Genomic DNA, 18,275 nt, shown 5'->3' with positions numbered 1-18,275 from the left:
AAGGGCTTTATAGAAGCACACAAAGGACCAGAGAGTGGAGGCAGCAAATGTATGAGTGGAAGTGACTCTCCCTACCTCCTCCACAGGTCAAGAAGGGAGATAGCCAAGCCCAGGATGAAAGGAAAGGTCATAAGGCTCAGTCAGGAGTAGGGTGACCTGGTCTGGCCTTTGCCTGCCTCTCTGATGTCAACCTGAAAGATAGGTAGCAGTAGGAGGGATTGGAGCTCTCTGAGAAGAGAGATGTTTGTCAGGCAATTCCTGCATGAAGATGCCATCATCAGATCTTGAGGAAGGTGACCACACCACATGCCAAAGCCAGCTGCCTCAATGAAAAACACTTAGACACATCCATAGAAGGAGAATGACCCACTTTCCAACAATTGGAGCTGCCCCCAAATCAAATAGGATGCTTCGATCGGTGGTGTTCTCCGTGTCACTGGAGGTGTTCACACGAACACTAGCTACCACTCAAGAATACTGTGGAGATCTGTATCTCTGCATTGGGTGGAAAACTGGACCAGGCAACCCTGAAGGTCCTTCTGGTTCCAAGAGCTGATAATTTCCATAGGAAGCTTCCAAGCTAGCAAACCAGTCGCCATTAGAGAAGATCGGGTAATATACAAAAGCTCCTCTTCATCTTAACACAAGTGGCTGAGGCCAATGGCTTGACAGCTCATTCCTGACCAATCCATTATGGCTCTGAGAGAAAAAAGAGAAAATTGTCCCCACTCTCTCACATAGTTGATGAAAATTAGCTCAATTACTCACTTGAGTGTAGGGATGGGTATCATATATACTTCCACTTAAACAGAGCTGGAAATGAGGTTAAGCCTTCTTTGTATTATAGCAAACCCAGAATCTACTGCCCACTCAATGGGATTATTCAGTTATAGCTAATAAGGAAACTACAGATGTTAACTGGCAGCTCAGGACAAATGCATTATAGAAGGCAATCAATTGGTGCTTCCAGGGTAGAGGTCAGAGAATGAGAGTGAGAAACAAATGTGTTCTTATGGAACCCAGAGATACAATTTTTGCTCATTTAGAAATCCACTATAGGAATGGGCCTGAACAGTACGTAGCGGAACATACTGCTATTAGCCTCTTGTGACAGTCTGTGTCTCCATGATTGTATATCATAGCATCTGATGCAGCCAAAGAAAGCCTGGTTTTCTCTTTGGGCTGCCTGCTTTCCCAACTCAGGTCCAACAAAAATGATGCCACCTTGCTTGGGTCACCTCAAAGCTTCATTCCGCCTCTGAATAATCATTGTGGCTTTAACTGAAAAAGCAAAGTCGTGCCCGCTTCTAGTTGAAGTTCTTCTATTGGTTTGAGGGAACCACTATACTTCTTTTTAGTTTAGGGGCTTGAGGCATCCCAGGAAAGGCAGCCGATGCCCTCTTTCTTCTTAAACCCAAGATTCTAGGAGAGAGAACCTGTCCTCCTGAAAGACTTGACTCCCTCAAGCCAACCAGAGAACTCCTTGGTATCGAGTTGTCCCATGCCAAGGATGTCACCATGGCCTTGCCTACAGGTTCAGACTTCTATAAGAAAGCAAAGGCCTTGGGCCCTTCATCCTCAGCTCACCTGTAGGCCAATCCAAACTCATGCAATCTCAACCCAAAGCCAGAAGTTTGGGGCTGGAGTTGAGTGACCCCCTCTGGCAGCTGGAGGTCATAGCACCAGGTTTCTCTGGGTCCTGAGGTCTTTGGCTGGTGTAGAGATGCCTGAGGGTTGCCAGAAGCCACACTCGCTGCAGTGACAGCAACCCTGGCCAGCCTTACCTGCTCTCCCTTTCCGCCGCTGCTCTTCTTCTTGCTCGGTGAGGTACTCCCCAGTCTGATATTTTCTGCTCTTCTGCCTTCTCCGTTTCTTCCTCTTCACCAGGCCCTCCTCCTCATCTTCCTCCTCCTCTTCATTGGTGTCCCACATTTGCCGGGCAGCCTCTGTCCTCCAGGGCATTTCTCGGGCTCGCCACAAGTGTCTGCGGCCCTGGCTCAGCAGAGTCTTGTCCTGGGCATGATGGCTGCGATACTGGGTGTCCCGCTGGGTCTTTCTGACCTTTCGACGCTTAGCTGGGGTGGGGGCCACCTCCTCTTCCTCTTCTGTGGGGAAGACTTCTTGGCTTCCCATGTCACTGTCTGCCATACCAGCAAAGGAGCTACAGATGCTTCCTGTGGACAGGATGCACAGAGGACGGTCAGGTACCTCTTCAAAGGACAAAGTATGGTGTCGAAGAGAGTGCCCTGGACTAGGAGTTTGAAGGTCTGGGTTCAAGTTCAGGCTCTGCCAGTTATTAGCTGTACACTTTGGGAAAGTTCCTTCACTGCGGTTTCCTCATCTATAAAATGGGGATACTGTTCTCCCCTTATGGATTGCACAGGGCTGTTTTGAGGCTCAAATGAGATCTTTCACCTGTAAGTGCTTTGCAGAGTCTGATATACCAGACAACTATCAAGTATTAAACAAACACACACACCCTTATGCATCCACATTACTGTGTCACTTGAATTCACTCCACAAACTCTTGCTTAGTACTTACGAGGCACCAAGCATTGTGTGAGGGGCAGGAGAGGGCCAAAAGCCCCTGGTGTTTGGGAAATCGGGGTCTAGAAGAGGTCAAGGGAGGGCTCCCCAGCCCCTGCTCACTTTGTGACACCACCAATCTCAGGGACAGAGCCACCCTGGACAAGCAGAATCATCACAAAAGGAGAGTCTCAGGAAAAGCAAAGCCAGAAGGAGTCCCTTTCCTGTGAAACAGCCTGGTTGAGTCATGCCCAAATGCACCCAGCCAGGCCCTCTTCCCTTAAATTGACCCCACCTCCTCCTGAATTGCCAAGAGCTCAGGGGTGGAGCTTTCTCACTGGCACCTCCCGCACTGGCACTGTGCTGCAGCTGTTCCTCACCACTGCGCAGGCTCTTCCCCCTTCTCTCCCAACCACCAGGGGATGGATGGCACCTTTTTTGCCCTCCTCAGCCCACTTGCCAAGAGACCATTTTCTCGCGCCACTCTTTTCTCCAACTCTGCTAACAACAAAAGTCCAATCCTAAATTGGCCCAGTTTCGCACTACAGGAGATCTGACACCTTCCTCGGAAGCAGCTGTGACACACTACCATCTTTTTCCCAAGGCCCAGCTATTTACTCGACAATCCACAGACCCAAGCAAGGTCAGCAGAAGAAAGAAATGGTTCGAGGGAAACAGAACAGCCCTTGACCAAAGCTTCAAGTCAGTCAAACCACGTAAAGACAGCAAACAACCAGCGATCTTTCCGTTGTATAGACCAGGCAGGGAACAAAGTGTTCTGGTTAATCTAATAGTCTGGTTACACACAATCACCATAGAGATCACAGAGATCACCAATTTCCAAAGAATCAAATGCAGTACGGCGTGTTTAACACTAAAATGGGACTGGCTATAATGTAATCGCTCTTTGATGATTCAGAAGACACTTCACGATTTTGCGAGGCCTCCAGGCCATCATTATGAGCCCCAATTACCACCACCGCACTTACCATGTGCAGAGGTGCCACTTAATAGAATGTCAACTGAGTTTACACTGCACCCTGCCTCCCCATTCTGTCCAATTTGCATGGAAATCTGGGTGAACCTGGGCCACTATCTCTGTCCCTGTGTACCAACACAGAGACTCGCAGAAGGCAGTGGGGACAGGAAAGGGTTATTTTTTTTTAGACCCTGGAGGTTGACTGATACAAACTCAGGGGGCCAAATGTGATTCTGCTGGCCCTGATGAATCAATGAATGACCTTTCCAATTTTGATGATGCCAGTCACAAAGAGCAATAAGACTGAGGCCCAAAGGTTAAATGCCTGTGCCTGAGATTGGCCCCAAATCATGAGATGCCAAAGCATGGAGGAGAACCAGCTTTCTTGAATGAAACAGGACTTTCCTCTTTCTCTCAATGGGTCCCAACAAAAGATGTCAAATCCCTGCTCTGAAAAGTTAGTCTTAAAATCATGGGCAATCCTCCCTATCCCCACCCAGGGCTCTCTTTTCTCTGCAAGGAACTGGCCATCTTGGCACAGTGAATTCAATTCCCAGCACTCCACCAGGACCAATGGGCAAAGCGCTCAACCAGACTGCTGCCTCTTTTTTTTTGCAGACGATTCCAAGAGGGACCGTCACCTTAGACTCACTCACCAGACTGACTGCGCGTCCGGGTGCTCAGAACCACGGGGATGAAGTCACGGAAACTGCTCTTTGCTTTCTTTTCCAAGGAACCTGGAGGAATGTGTGGTTTCAGGGCAGAAGGCAGAAATATCACAATCAGAGTCTAAAAACCAGAAAGCCTACCTGAATGGCTCAGGTAGAAAAATCAAGGGAGGGTTTGCGTTTACCCTGTGGTTATCCTGGGTTATACTTATTAGCTCACTTTATGCTGCTATCACATGTGTACCTCTTGTAGAGAATGAGTATTTCCCAGTAGTTTTTGAAAACTGGGAATTTGGTCACTTTTGCTGACACCAAAGAAGGCAGCGCACAGTATCGATTCTACATGCCAGAAAGGAGGCCCGGCCACCTGTGTGACTCTGAGGCTGCTGCGCCTCAACAAAGTTATAACTGAGCTGGAGCAGGTCCCAGAGAAGGGCAACCTCAATGAATCTTACAGGACTGAGCATGGTGGTCAAGGATGGGAGCAGGAAGTGGTGAACAGAGGAAAACTGCTATATAAGAACAGACTAGAAGAGGCAGGTCATGTCAGATAGGCGAGATTATGAACATGGACTAGTCTGGTCAGGAATGCTTGGGAATCTCTCCCTGATGAGGGTGCAGAGGAACTATATGTGGCAAAGTGCACAGGCTAAGCATACATACTCACCCACACCCCAAACACCCTGTGTGTTCCTGAATGATAATAAAAGTTGAGCATTTCTCTAAACCCTTCTAGCTGGCTAGCTAGCTATTTAATTTCATCTTTTTAGAATGGGACTTTTCCAATATACTCAAAGGGAGAGAAAACAGTGTAATGAACCCCCATTCTGTTTTTGTCTAAATCCTCCTTAAGCCTGTTTCTTCTTTGAGCCTAGACCCACTGCAGGAAAATGGGTTGGCTACTCTATTGTAGGACCCACATTTGTCTGTCTGAAAATCACCTCTTTCGGCTTTCAGAGTGTGCCTTATTCTAGCACCCAGGGAGAACAGAATGAGCCCCTGCTCCTCCTCCCTTGCCTCAGCCTCCATAGGTGTCAATCATACCTCCTTTCCCAAGTGAAGAAGTCTCACCTTCCCAGTCAGTCTCTGACCCCTGTCCCCTCACCACCGTGCCACAGGGATCCCTCTCAGCCTACCTTCCTCGTGGCCCTCGGCTCGTTTTCCTGGAGACTGGGACTCCGGCTTTGTTGGCTTCTGGTGCTTGTGCTTTCCCCTGACTCCATTGTGCTCTTTACCTGAATCTGAAGCCCCCTTGGGGCTTTTCTTGGTGGGTTCCTGGGGGTCACTGGGCGGCTTCCGGCACTGTGGAGAGGTAGAGAGAGTCAGGTCTGAGGTCAGTTTCACTTCATCAGAAAGCTCTCCCAGGGTTTACCCATGTGTCCCGTTTCTGACATGTGGACATGAGCCACCCAGGGTAGAGGACCAGAGAGAAGGGGCTGCCAAGTTCTACCCTTCCACAGTGGGCTAAAGAGGCTCTTCTGGACTGAATCCAGTGCCCTAGCTAATCCCCAAAGGCATGCACGCTCCACCACTTTACAGATGTCTAGAGAGTCTGCATGCATAAACCATTGAATTAACACCCAAAGTCATTTTAAAAGGTGCAAAGTCAGGCCCCATACTCTCTATATCCAAACACCAATGGAGAGATGGGCATTAAACAAAGTGCCTCTTCTGCAAGTTGGGTGACTACATTGTTCAAATAACTTCACTGTGAATGGTATTGACACCAACAACTGAAAATTCCCAGTACAGGCCAACTCAACAAAAATTGTCTATTTTCACATGCAAATTAATACCGGAAAATAGATTCAACTAAGGAAAGAAGAAAAACATGAGACAGAAGCAATTCAAACCTCCCTATACTTATGAGACACAATGAAAAGGCCCAGACATTAATAATACCACTTTATACTCTGCAGCACTTTCAACTTTTCAAAATGTTCTCATCTCTATTATTTGACTGTATCCTCCCAACAACCCTGAGAGGAGAAGCTAATATCATTCCCACTGAACAGGTGAGGAAACTGAAGTTCCAAGACAACAGGCTGAATGATTTGTCCAGGGCAACGCATAGCCCAATGTGTCTACTTGCTCAGGGGCTGCTACTTACCAGGCCACCCTGCAAGCTAGCCCAGTTGTGCTTGCAGTGACAAAGACACAGGGCAGGGACTAGTACCTGGGGCTCCTGGTCCCCAGCCTAGGCCTCTTGGCATCAGCTCTCACTACTTCTCCCCTACTCGCGTCCTTGGCTGCTTCAGCTCAGCCCCTCTCACACCTACTGCCTGGTGCATCCAAGGTGCATGATGGCTATGCTCACACACTGCAAGGACACTCTCAGCCTAGTAGTTGTGTATTCTCATGAGCTTTAAGGTCTCTCCATGCCACCAAACAAGAAATAGGGCAAGGTAGGGATTTCCAGTATTCTAGGATCCAGGGAGTGCAAAATAAGCAAAACATTTGAACAACAAAAGCAGGTACTAGGAGGAAAAGAAGAGTTAACCTGCTTGAGTTGATTTTCCCCTAAGCAGACCCACACCTCACCTTCTAGAATGTTATCACTGTCTAGCTCCAGCTAAGGGGATAGCAGATATCTAATGGAACATTTTCAGGGAGGGGAGTGTATCTCAATTCTCCAGAGACAGGGAATCACCACTACCCTTCAAATTCTGGGGACTCTCCCATCCCATGAACTCCTCCTGCTTATTATTTAGCAGAGGGCTGAGCTTGAAATACAAGTTCAGTTTCTCCCTTTGCTTGCTGCCAGTTCCTACAAACCAAAATGTTAGGAGAAGGAAAGAACTGGAGAGGAAAGAGGAAGATGTGGAACTGCTGCTTAAAATCTGACCTTCAGGTATGGCCAAGAAAAAAACTATTTTTAAGTCAGGGGGAATAAAGTCAAAACACACATAAATTTGAACATGTCCTATTTATTTCTGAATATCATTTTTAGCTGGCTCTTTCAAGTGCAGATGATTAACTTTTACTTCCTAAGATAGACAAAATCAAGTAAAACAGAACATCTAGAAGGGATTTCTGTCTGCCTCTTCCTTCCAGGGCAACACTGAAAGTAAAAATATATTGCACACTCCAACTTATACAAAAAATTGGGAGAATAGGGGAGGCTACGTGAGATGAATGTTCCGGTTAACAGAGTTTTGAAATATTTTCCAAAGAATTTTCCAAAGAATGAAAAGACAATAAAATATGCCCAGCACCAAATGAAGCTCTCTTTGCCAATGATTCAGAAAGAAGGCCCTTTAGGATTCTGAGAGGCCTTGGCAGGTGGTGCAGGCGACATGAAACTGTTCTGATTCTTGGCCATGCCCTGAAAGGGGCTGTTTGGAATGAAACTCTGATCTAGGTTTGCTGATCAATGGTTTCCTTCACAGGAAAAGTGAACATAACAAAAGAAAGAGTTGTTATTTTAATAGTTGCTCTACTGAAAAATGCACATTTACTAAATTGTTACAGATAGTCACAAAGGGCTGCTTGCAGGCCCTTGGTCCTGTAACTTTATTCTCTGCTCTCTGCATCTGTCAGTGGACATAATGAACTGTTGATCTAATATAGGAAGGGGTAGTGCTTGCCTGTCACTGAGTCATCTGCAAGACATAAGCTCCATGAGGGCAGGGTCCATATCTGTTTTGTTTGTAATACCAACAATAACAGCAGCAGCCACTAATACTAACTGAGCACTTACCATGTGCCAGGTACTGTTCTAAGCACTTACATATATCGCCTCATTTAATCTTTATTGTTTTTGAGACAGGGTCTCACTCCATCATCCAGGCTAGAGTACAGTGGCATCATCCTAACTCACTGTAACTGCAAACTCCTGGACTCAAGCAATCTTCCTCTCTTAGCATCCTGAGTAGCTGGGACTACAGGCATGCACCACCTTACCTGGCTAATTTTTAAAAACTTTTTTGTAGAGATGGGGTCTCGCTATTGTTGCTCAGGCTGGTCTTGAACCCCTGGTCTCAAGTGATCCTCCTGCCTCGACCCCCAAAGTGCTGGGATTACAGGTATAAGCCACCGTGACTAGCCTAATCCTTTTTTTTTTTTTCAGAATAGCTTTACTGAGATACAATTTATTGAAATATACCATGCAATTCACTTATTTGAGCATATAATTCAATTGTTATTAGTGTAGTCACAGAGTTGTGCAACTATCACACTTATCTAGTTCTGGAACGTTTCCATCACCCCAAATGGAAACCCTGTACCTATTAAGCAGTCACTCCCCCAGTTACCCCATCCTCCCCAGCCCTAGGCAACTACCAGTATACTTTCTGTTTCTATGGATTTGCCTATTCTGGACATTTCACATCATCATCTAATTTAATCTTCATGAGAACTCTATGAGTGGGTACCATTATTGTCTCACCTACAGATGAGGAAACTGGGGGCCAGAGAAGTTAAGTGGCTTGACCAATATCACACAGCTAGGAAGAAGTGGGCCACAATTCAAACTTGGGCTCTGTGCCTCGCTCCATACCACCCTCCTAAAGATACATCCCCACTGCCTGAGAGGGACTGGCATATAGTAGCCATTCAGCAAACACTTGCTAAACGCTCAGTGAAACAGTTATATAGAAGGAGAGTAGAAGAGAGTGTGGCAAAGTTAAAGAGGAACATTGACTTTGGAGCCAAAGGGACAGAATTTAACTTACAGCTCTGCCATTTGGTAGCTCTGTAACTTTGGGTAACTTAACCTGAGCTTATGTTTCCTTCATTTTCTCACCTGGAAATTGGGTGTAGCATTCACCTCATACAGTTACTGTAAGGACTAAATTAGATAACATATGTAAAAAGCACTTGACATATAGTAGGAGTTCAACAAATGGTAACAACTCTGACAATGTGAATTACTATTGTTCTTATTACCACTGAGGGTAGATTGCAATTACCAGACCAAATGTTACTTGCTGTATACTATGTCATGACCCATGTTCCTATTTTGTGTGTCTCTGACTTACAGGGGTGGTTGTGAGGTCACTGGGTAAAACCCACCCCAACTCTTTCCCATGGGTTCTTAACCTGGAGTCCCTGTGTGGGCTTTAGGGAAGGGGGTGGGTCCATGAACGCCCTGAAATTATTGGCAAAATTCTGAGGACAGGGTCCATAGCTCTCATCAGCTTTCCAAAGCAGTCTATGATCCAAAAAAGACTAAGAACTTATGCCACAAACACAGCACTCTGGCTAGAAATCCATCCCTTAGTATACATCAACATCTGATTTGAAGGCTTGTTAACAGAACTGCAAATTGTTCCACATTTCAAACCCTATCCTCAACTATTTTAAGACTCCCCGAGGATCACCAGTGTCCTCCAGACCCCCTCTGGAGGAAGAGTGGATTTGAGTCTAGTGTTCCTGGCCAATCTTTTTGCCTAGAACTCTGCCACCATCTGGAGCCTATTAAGAACCAAGATCCAGGCCGGGTGCGGTGGCTCACGTCTGTAATCCTAACACTCTGGGAGGCCGAGGCGGGTTGATTGCTCAAGGTCAGGAGTTCGAAACCAGCCTGAGCAAGAGCAAAGACCCCGTCTCTACTATAAATAGAAATTAATTGCCCAACTAAAAATATATACAAAAAATTAGCCAGGCATGGTGGCATACACCTGTAGTCCCAGCTACTCAGGAGGCTGAGGCAGGAGGATCGCCTGAGCCCAGGAGTTTGAGGTTGCTGTGAGCTAGGTAGACACCATGGCACTCTAGCCGGGCAACAGACTCTGTCTCAAAAAAAAAAAAAGAAAAAAGAATCAAGATCCAGATGCCCACCTGCCTTATACACCACGTTCCCAATGGGCCAAAACCCAAAGCTGCCATCTCAAGCATTTGAGGGGGTAGGAAACTAGTGGGTTAGCCCTGAAGCTAAATTGGCTCTGACCTCACCAAACTCCAAGCAAATCCTAAGCAGGCTCCCCCGACAGCCCCCCGCAGTGGTGCAAGGAATGACCCTGTCAAAGGTCCCTTCCCTCCTCAGTCCCCCAGTTCTCAAGGCCATGCTCATCTCAGCAAAGGAAAAGGAAGAATGGTTATTCAGGGAAGAAAGAGCCTGTTATTAATTGATTTCCCTCACCAATACCTTCTTCTGCTTTCCAACCTCATCTGGGACAGTCGCTTCCTTAGCCCCAGGGACAGAATAATTTCCCACATCCGATACTAAAACACTGTATATAGAAAATATGACTTAGAAAGGGGACAGCAGGTCATTATTCACTTTAGAAAAGCCTTCCAATCAGTTCAGTTCACACAGCTACTCAAGAACACTGTGCCACGAAGGAGGGTCACAGGAGGTTGCCATCTGGAGCATGAAGCAGACCAGCAGTGTCTGAGCACCACCCTCGACTATAGCCTGGCACTCACCTTTGGTCTGTGGGAACTCCGGACTATGGGCTTGGTTTGTGGCTGCTGCTCCTGCTGCTCCTGCTCTTCATCTTCTTTCTCTTTGCCACACTTCATCTTCTTGGGTGGCAGAGATTCGGTCACATCATCTGGCTGCCACTTGTTCTTGCAAGCAAAGACCCCTACGCTTTCCTGTTTCACTCGAGCCTGCCCGGCCTTACCCCGAGCTTCAGCTTGGCCCCTCTGGGGAGATGCTGGGAGGCCATCAGCCCGGAAGCAGGTGGATAAATTGAAGACCACATCACCATCCACTTTCTCCATTTTCACCCGCCCCAGATCCACCTGGCTTCCAAGCTGCGAAGGCTCTGTGCCGGAGCCCCTCTTGCTGCTCGGAACCACATCCAAGATGAGTTCCTTGGGGTGGCTGTCATGAGGTAGCAAAGGCAGCTCAGGCATCTTGCGCAGGTTCTGGGGGGTGGCCAGGACCAGCTCGTGGGACATATAGGTAGCCAGCACTTGGTTCTTAGGCTTTGTGTCTCCTGCCAGCTTCACGCCACAAGCCCCCTGGGGGCTTTCCATCTTGGGAGTGCTGTCAGAGCAGAGGTGGCTCTCTGATTCCTCAGGCCCCTGATTTACTCGAATGTCCCCACTGCTAGGCTGAACAGACAGTGCCAGGGTCCCTGTCTGAGGGCTGAGGGTCAGGAGGACAGGGTTGACTTGTTCTTCGTAAGGCTTGGCAGCAATCCGGCAAGTTTTGTTCTTTGTGACAGTGTCCTGCTCTGGAGCAAAGGAGCCCCCAGGCCGTGGCTGCCCCTCAGGAAGTCCGTGCACGGCTTCACTGGAGCCAAGAGATGGCACACCAGAAAACTCAGAAACAACGCTGGTGGGCTTGATGGGCACCCCCTGACTGGGGGTCAGCTGCCCGGCACTGGAAATGCCAATGGAAAGCAGAGATGTAGGGTGGTATGGTGACCAGCCAACAGGCAGGACCTGGGTGCTGGTGGGTTTCCCATTGACTGAACACCGTGGATAAATATTTGCCGGCCCCGTGGGTTTCCACAAAGAGAGCTCCTTAGTTTGACACCCCGGCAGCCCAGGGGCGATGCGGGCTGGGGTATAACGTTTGACTGTGCTTGGCTGTCCCTCAGCACCAGCCTGGTTGCCCTTCTTGCCACATGTGGCACCAGTGCTCTTAGGCTCTCCTTGATCAATGATGGAGATGGGCTCTTGCTTGGGGAGATGGCGGGGGTCACGGTTGAGGCCCAGATTGGGGTCTTTGTTCAGCAGCAGGGATGCAGGCACTGGGTTGGCCACTCCCACATAAGTGCCAGGAATGGTGCTGATCAGCGCAGTTGAGTTTTTCACCCAGGTGCTTGGGTCCCCGTTCCTCACAATCTCAGGAAAGATGACAAAAGGCGAGGAGGTAGAGCCCAGGCAGGAGGTGACATTGCTGCCGGCAGCCTGGGTTGTACGCTGAGACCTAGACAGGACCGTGGAGAGGAGGGCCTTGCTGCTGGTGTGCACAGGGGTCAACACAGGCATGGGGGGTGTCTTGCGCTGGTTCGGCAATGGAAGTTTCTGGCGGTTGGACTTAGAGGAGAGATCAAGGGGCATCTCACTGCATTCAGGTGGAGAGGCCATCTCTCGCTCCAGCTGTGGAGGTGACTTGAGGGGAGAGAAGGTAACCGAAGTCCCTTCTGTTTGCTGCTCAGTGCCACCTGGCATCTTGGTGGGGTGCAGTGGGGCAGAACTCCCGCTAGGGGCTGGCAGCAAAGGCTGTGGAGTTGGAAGCACCTTGGCAGAAGCAGTGGCCAGAGAGGTATCTGCCAAAGGCCCGGAGACCCCATCGGGTGCAGGCTGGGTGGTGGTGCTGCCGGATGGGGAAGTGGAAGGGAGCCTGTTCACCTCCAGGGAGACCAGCTTTGAATCTGAAGTCAGAGGCCGGGCCACAGAAAACGCATATGGGTAAGACCGGAGCTCTGGGGAGGCCAGCACACCCGGGAGACACCTGTCCTGCAGGTAGGATGGCAGGACAGGGAGTGTGAGAGTGGAAGAGACCCCCAGGGTGGTTGGCAGTGTAGCCACACTGAGCGGCTGCCCACAGCTTGGAGGTGGGATATATACCAGCGGCTGGCTCGGGGTTAGCACTGTCCCTGGCTGAAAGGACAGGGGGACTTTTTGCATAGCTGGTGCCTGAGCTGCAGGAAAACACACTCGACTCAAACTGAAGGAGGCTGGGATGGGTGCAGAGGTGGGAATGGCAGTTGGTGTGGCAGCAGGCATGGGCGTGGGGGCTGGAGTAAAGATTGGGGCTGGGGTGGGTGCAGGCACCGGCGCAGGAGCGAAGGCAGGGATGAGGGTAGGGGTAGAAGGTGGGCCGGAAGATGGGGTTGGAGTGGGCATTGGCACGGATGGGGGTGCAGGAGCTGCTGGAGGTGTGGATGCCGGCAGGGGAGCCAGAACCGGAGTGGGGACAGGAGTGAGGACCAAGGTTGGTGCTGAAGGGGGCACGGGAGCCTGGATCAGAGCCAAGGGAGGAGCTGAAACTGGGACTGAGAGGGGTGTGGGAGCTGGAGCCGACAGGGGAACTGGGCCAGAGGGGGGAGCAGAAGCTGGCACAGGCACCAAGACCGAGGCCGAAACCGAAAGGGGGGTCGAGTCAGAGATGAGTGTGGGCACTGATGGTGGTGCTGGCGCCAGAGCAGGGACTGGTGCTAAGGGAGGTGAAGCAGCTGGAACTGAAGTGGCAACTTGGACTGGAACAAGCCCAGAATGGGGCACAGGGGCAGGGACGGAGAGGGGAACCTGGAATGGATCTGGAACAGACTGGGGGACAGAGGCTGAACCCGGCGCAGGGGTACAGATGGGGGCTGGCATTGGATTGAAGTTAGTGGTAACCAGAGGCAGAGTCCCCTCCACGGGGACTCCAGTTCCCAGAGTTGCCAAAATGAAAGTATTTTTCTCTCCGACTCGAGGCCGAGAGTCCAAAGCCTTTACCCCCGCTGGTGAGCAGTCAACCTGTTTGTTCATTTGGGTGTTGAGGGGAGTCCAGGAGCAGTCAGCCCTGCTGTTGCTGGCCTCAGCGCTGTCAGGAGCAGGAAGCTTGAGCCCGTCTCCTGGGCTGCTCAGTGGTACCAAGAGGCCCTCAGCCTCTGCCACATTTCCAGCATAGTCCATTTTCGGCTGGGGGTCATCAGGCTTGTCTTCTGACTTGTGCCCAAGTTTTTCTGTTGCACCGCCATCTGGGTCTGCCCCCCGGGCATTGCTGCCACTTCCAACTGCCGTGAGCTCCACCTGCAATGACAGAATAGCACGCACGTCTTAGCTAGTTCCCTGTGGATGGTGCAAATGTCCTGAGGCCCCTGAGAGGCAACTGCAGCTCAACCAACCACATCTCAGCAGAAGCAAAGGGCAGCTGGCTAATTTCTGTCCCCCCATGTCAACTCCTGGAAAGTACCCTGTCCCTTTCTGCCCCCTTCTTGGGATGGCAGGCTGGGCACTTCTCCCGGGCAGCTCAGCTCCACCCTTTGGCAGGTAGTACTTAGCTCCACATGGCCCCTTACCTTGGAAAAACTGCTGCTAACACAAAACTCCTGAGATCCAAAGTGCTGGCAGTCACCTGTCGTGCACTCCTCATCAGAAAGAGGTGCTCTTCTAGCATGGAAGACACAACCAGAGAAGGGATATGAGGCCCAGTCTTTGAGCTATCACCACCTTCCCCAGAATGCCCACACCTCCCTGGGTTCCCATAAAACCTTCCTGTCTCGCTTCCCTTGGTGGTTTGGGGGATCACAGGGTCCAGGTTGCAAAGTGGAGCCTCCACACTCAGCTTTACAAGTTCGGGCCAAGGAGCCCGATCTGACTAGCCTCCCCCCTTGGGCTGTTTGTCCCAGGTTCTTGCCAGGAGTGTGGCAAACACCCCAGCACCTTCACCTTTTCCCCAGAGCTTACCCGTCAGGGTCACCATCCAGGATGTACAGGGCATTGGCTGAAAGGGAGAGAGATAGGAACCACTAAAGGCCTCAAAAGGCATGCAAACCGTTTTTCTTTTCAATACAATCTTATTTTAAGTCTATAAGGGAAGCTGGCTGAAAGTACCATATGGGCAATCCTTTTCTAAAACAAATAACCACCCGCGTTGTATTTTCAGGTCTAGTGTAAATTTGAATCACATTTATTAGCAAAGGTAATGATACTGTTTTGAGGCCACCAGGTCACTGGGTACTGAGGGCATATTAAGGACACTACTTCTTTCCTTCTAGGGGACATCTCCCCCTTTTCTAGAGTTCCAACCAGCATCTTCCTTTCTACCTGCCTTCTATCTTTGCTTGCATTCCATTCCTTGCAAGTGCTCCACACCCTCCTTGGCCTCCTAGCACCACCACACTCTCTCCCATCCCGAAGGGAGCCCTTCAAGGCCACAGACCTCAAATTCAGGTTGGTATAGCCCAGAGAAAAAGGCTCAAGGCCAGAGAGCTGGGTTCCAAAGGAGGAAAACTCAACTGTATCCCCACCTGCTCAAAAGTCCTTTCCAAATTGTAGGTAAGAATCTTAGAAAATGGTCTACCTAGCTAAAAAAAAAAAAAGTCAGAGCAGGAGGGTGAAGTTTGGTGTTTTAAGTAAGGCAAGAACTACTGCCCTCTGCCTTAGGAAAGAGACCCACTGGGGCAGGAGCCTGAGGTGGGAGCAGCCAAGGAGGAGGTTTGGGTTAAAGAATAAAGCCCCAATATAAACAGTGTTTCCTGCATGGACAAAGTACGGGGGGCTGCTCTGCATGCCCCTGGGGAAATATGCTGTGCTTGGGGTCACTCCCCTGGGGTCACACTCCTTCTTGAGAGCCTCATCCCAGTTCCTGAAGACAGCCACAGGAGAAGCCGGCTCCCACCTCACCAGCCACCCTAGCCAAAGGCTAGTCAGGGTGCCTAAGCCAACTTCACTGACGAGGGACAAAGCCCTGCTAACTCCCTCCTCGCTGAAATAGGGACTCCAAAAATAAGGGGAGGCACCACAGGCCTCTCCCCAGCTTTTTGGGGCATAGAAGGGGGTAATCAAGGGGGAAAGGCTTGTTCCCTTTAAAAGGTAGCCAGGCTGGCAGAAATAGGAGGGTTCCACTGCTGGAAATGACTGTTGGTGACAAACAGAAATGACCGTAAGGAGAGGCAAGGGCTTTAGATGCAGTCAGAGGGTCTGGAGGAAGGGAGGGCCCAGGGGAAAGGGAAAATACTTTTCACATCAACTACTGAGAGACCAGAAAAGCAGGACCTATACCTAGCCTTGGGCTGAGGAAGTGTGTTCGACTAGCCTTGCCAGGGATGGTTTTAGGGGGAGGACGGTAGTGGCAGCAGTCCCCTCTTTACCAACCCCACATGGGAAGGCACTATTTATTTACATTCTTTCCTCTCCTGACCATACACAGGGGAATGAGTTGCATACTCGCTCCCCCCACCTTGCCCTGTGCTGGTCTCCCACTCCACCTGAAATTACACTTGAAAGCAGGAACCCTGTCTACAAAGGCAGCCACCAGAGAACTGCAGAGCCAGGCGGAGCAACAGCAGTCCTGGCTACTCCAGCCATCCCTGAGCCCAACTGCCAGCCCTCAAGGCGCTAGGAAAATGGTCCTATGGCCATGCTTCAAATCCTCTGAGGAGAGGGGTGAGCAGAGCTAAGCAAACATTAAATTGCTCCATTGAGAGAAGAGCCTGGGACAGGGATAACTTGCAGGGGAGGGGTCCTGGGGAGAGCTGGGTCAACCAGGCAGGGTTATGAGGGTGCGGGTAGGGATACAGGGGCAGGAGGGAACAAGGGTCAAAGCAGGCTTCAATCAGGATGGAAAATCAATCCCACTGTTTCTTCCCACCAGCGAGGTCACAGGGCTATTATACTCAAAGCTTTGTTGAACTTAAACCAAAAACAGCCATGACCTCTCAGGGCTTTTTCCTAATTATTAAGGGCTAGCACCACTGTCAAACCAGATCTTTTTCAGTTCCTGTTGGGCTCAGACTACTCGTAAGAAAAATATACCACCAGCACACACCAGGCTCCTTACCTTCCAACCCCTTCAGACTTTTCCTGGCTCGAGTCTCACCACATCCCAAGACTCCCTTCATTCCAGCCAAGGCCTTCCCCAAACACACCGTGCTCTCTTAATTGTCCCAGGGAAACACCAGCTCTCACCTCAAACTCCTACTTATCCCTCAAGCTCAAATGGCACTGTCTCTAGGAAGCCTTCCCTTATTTCCTCAGGAAATTGGTTATTCTTGCATCTAGACACCCACAGGACCTCTACATGCCATTCTAGAGCACTAACCACCAATGTACTATGACTATTGGTTTGCTCTCTTAACATCTCTTTAAGAGTTAACCCCCAAGTGCAGCATTATACCCCAAATTTCTACGTTCTACACATTGTAAAGGGCTGAGGAAGATGGTTTTTAAATAAAGTAAGATCACATTTTGGAAATCAGCTGTAGCATGGCCTAGACTGTGGCAAGAAAGTGACAACAAAGGATGGATGAGAACAGAAGTGATAACACTTAAAAGGTCATCTTAATCACTAGGCACATTTGGTCAGTTAGCATCCAAGAAAGGTCCAGAGGAGGCAAAATCAGGTTTCAAGCTCACTTCCTGCTCTGTTCTTGGCAAGGGAACTGGTCCACTGGGTTTCTGAAGGCTCTAGTCCAGATCTCTGCATCAGAGTCTCAACTACTTATAATTAGATCAACATAATCTGCCAATGAATACTTATACAAATCAATACCACCACTCTGCCTTGCCCTAGATCATCTCTTAGTAATTATCTAAGGACATACCTCATACACAAAGGAAAATACTTTTCTTCCTCAGCATCTGAGAGAAATTCTGTCTTATTTTCCTTAGTCTTGACTTTTGCATTCTGAATTTCAATTCCTTTTAAGTCCATCTCTCACTTGTTCCTCAGTACAGAGAACATTAAGCTATCAGGCACTAATGGCTTAAGAAAATAAAAAGGTCTATTCTCCTAACCTTAACCTTGAACAAGTACACACTTCTCCAGTTAGGAACAGAAAAAGAAAGTAGATAAACACAAAGACATCTATTCCTTTTCCCTTCAAAATCACCAATACCCCTCTACAAGTACACACACACTTCTAAGATTTACTCAAGAAACATCAGCTTTTGAATCTCAGGAAAACCCATGTCATTCTATGTTCTTGGTGATTTAACTGCTGTATTTGAATTTAAATAGTCAATGGAGTGAAACAACAGCAAAACGCCAGCAAGCATGCCATGCCTTCTCTAAAGATGAAAGAGGCACTGTAGCCATCATATAGAGCTCTTTGGCCAAGGGTTATGAACGTCAAGTATGAATTCTGAAGGCCATTTTGAGTGCCCTTGGTATGGGGCATGATGAGGAAATGGCACGTCGTGGTCAACCAAATATTTTGGTGAAGAGAAAACTAAAACACACACACATCAAGCAAGCATCGCCAACTTTCAATGCCGTGTTACAACACTGTTAGATGGGCTCATCTTCCCTTGATACTTCATAAGGATCTTACTTCGAATCAGCATTAGCCTCATGAGGCAAGAAAGCGCTGACCACCAGAATGCTCACTACCAGTTCCCAGCATAAAGCTGAATGACGAAACTGCTTTTCTTCCAGGCCTAGATCAAAGACCAAAAATATCTTACATGTATCCTCAAGCACCAAACTTTGATGCAGCAAATAAAAACTGCAATCACCTGAGCTTCTCCTTACTCCACAATCTGACAGT

General features: G+C 49.1%; 1 protein-coding gene across 4 annotated transcripts in view; it reads right to left on the bottom strand.

The window, feature by feature from the left end:
• The window catches only part of BCORL1 (BCL6 corepressor like 1), a 63,964-nt gene that overhangs the window by 25,501 nt on the left and 20,188 nt on the right, over positions 1-18,275 (bottom strand). For 2 of the 4 annotated variants that reach the window (XM_012750415.2, XM_012750417.3), the window contains 5 exons: positions 14,085-14,175; positions 10,543-13,815; positions 5,310-5,475; positions 4,162-4,242; positions 1,785-2,174 (listed from right to left, as the gene is read on the bottom strand). In XM_012750415.2, the coding sequence (XP_012605869.1) occupies positions 1,785-2,174; positions 4,162-4,242; positions 5,310-5,475; positions 10,543-13,815; positions 14,085-14,175 (4,001 nt within the window). Of the gene's footprint in view, positions 1-1,784; positions 2,175-4,161; positions 4,243-5,309; positions 5,476-10,542; positions 13,816-14,084; positions 14,176-14,472; positions 14,510-18,275 lie in introns of all 4 variants that reach the window. The other 2 variants (XM_075999073.1, XM_012750421.2) reach the window with 2 other exon arrangements.

The sequence above is a fragment of the Microcebus murinus genome, chromosome X, assembly GCF_040939455.1.
Source record: "Microcebus murinus isolate Inina chromosome X, M.murinus_Inina_mat1.0, whole genome shotgun sequence".
NCBI classification, from domain to species: domain Eukaryota; kingdom Metazoa; phylum Chordata; class Mammalia; order Primates; family Cheirogaleidae; genus Microcebus; species Microcebus murinus.
The sequence above is the reverse complement of the archived record's forward strand: the minus strand, read 5'-3'. Positions and strand labels throughout refer to the sequence as shown.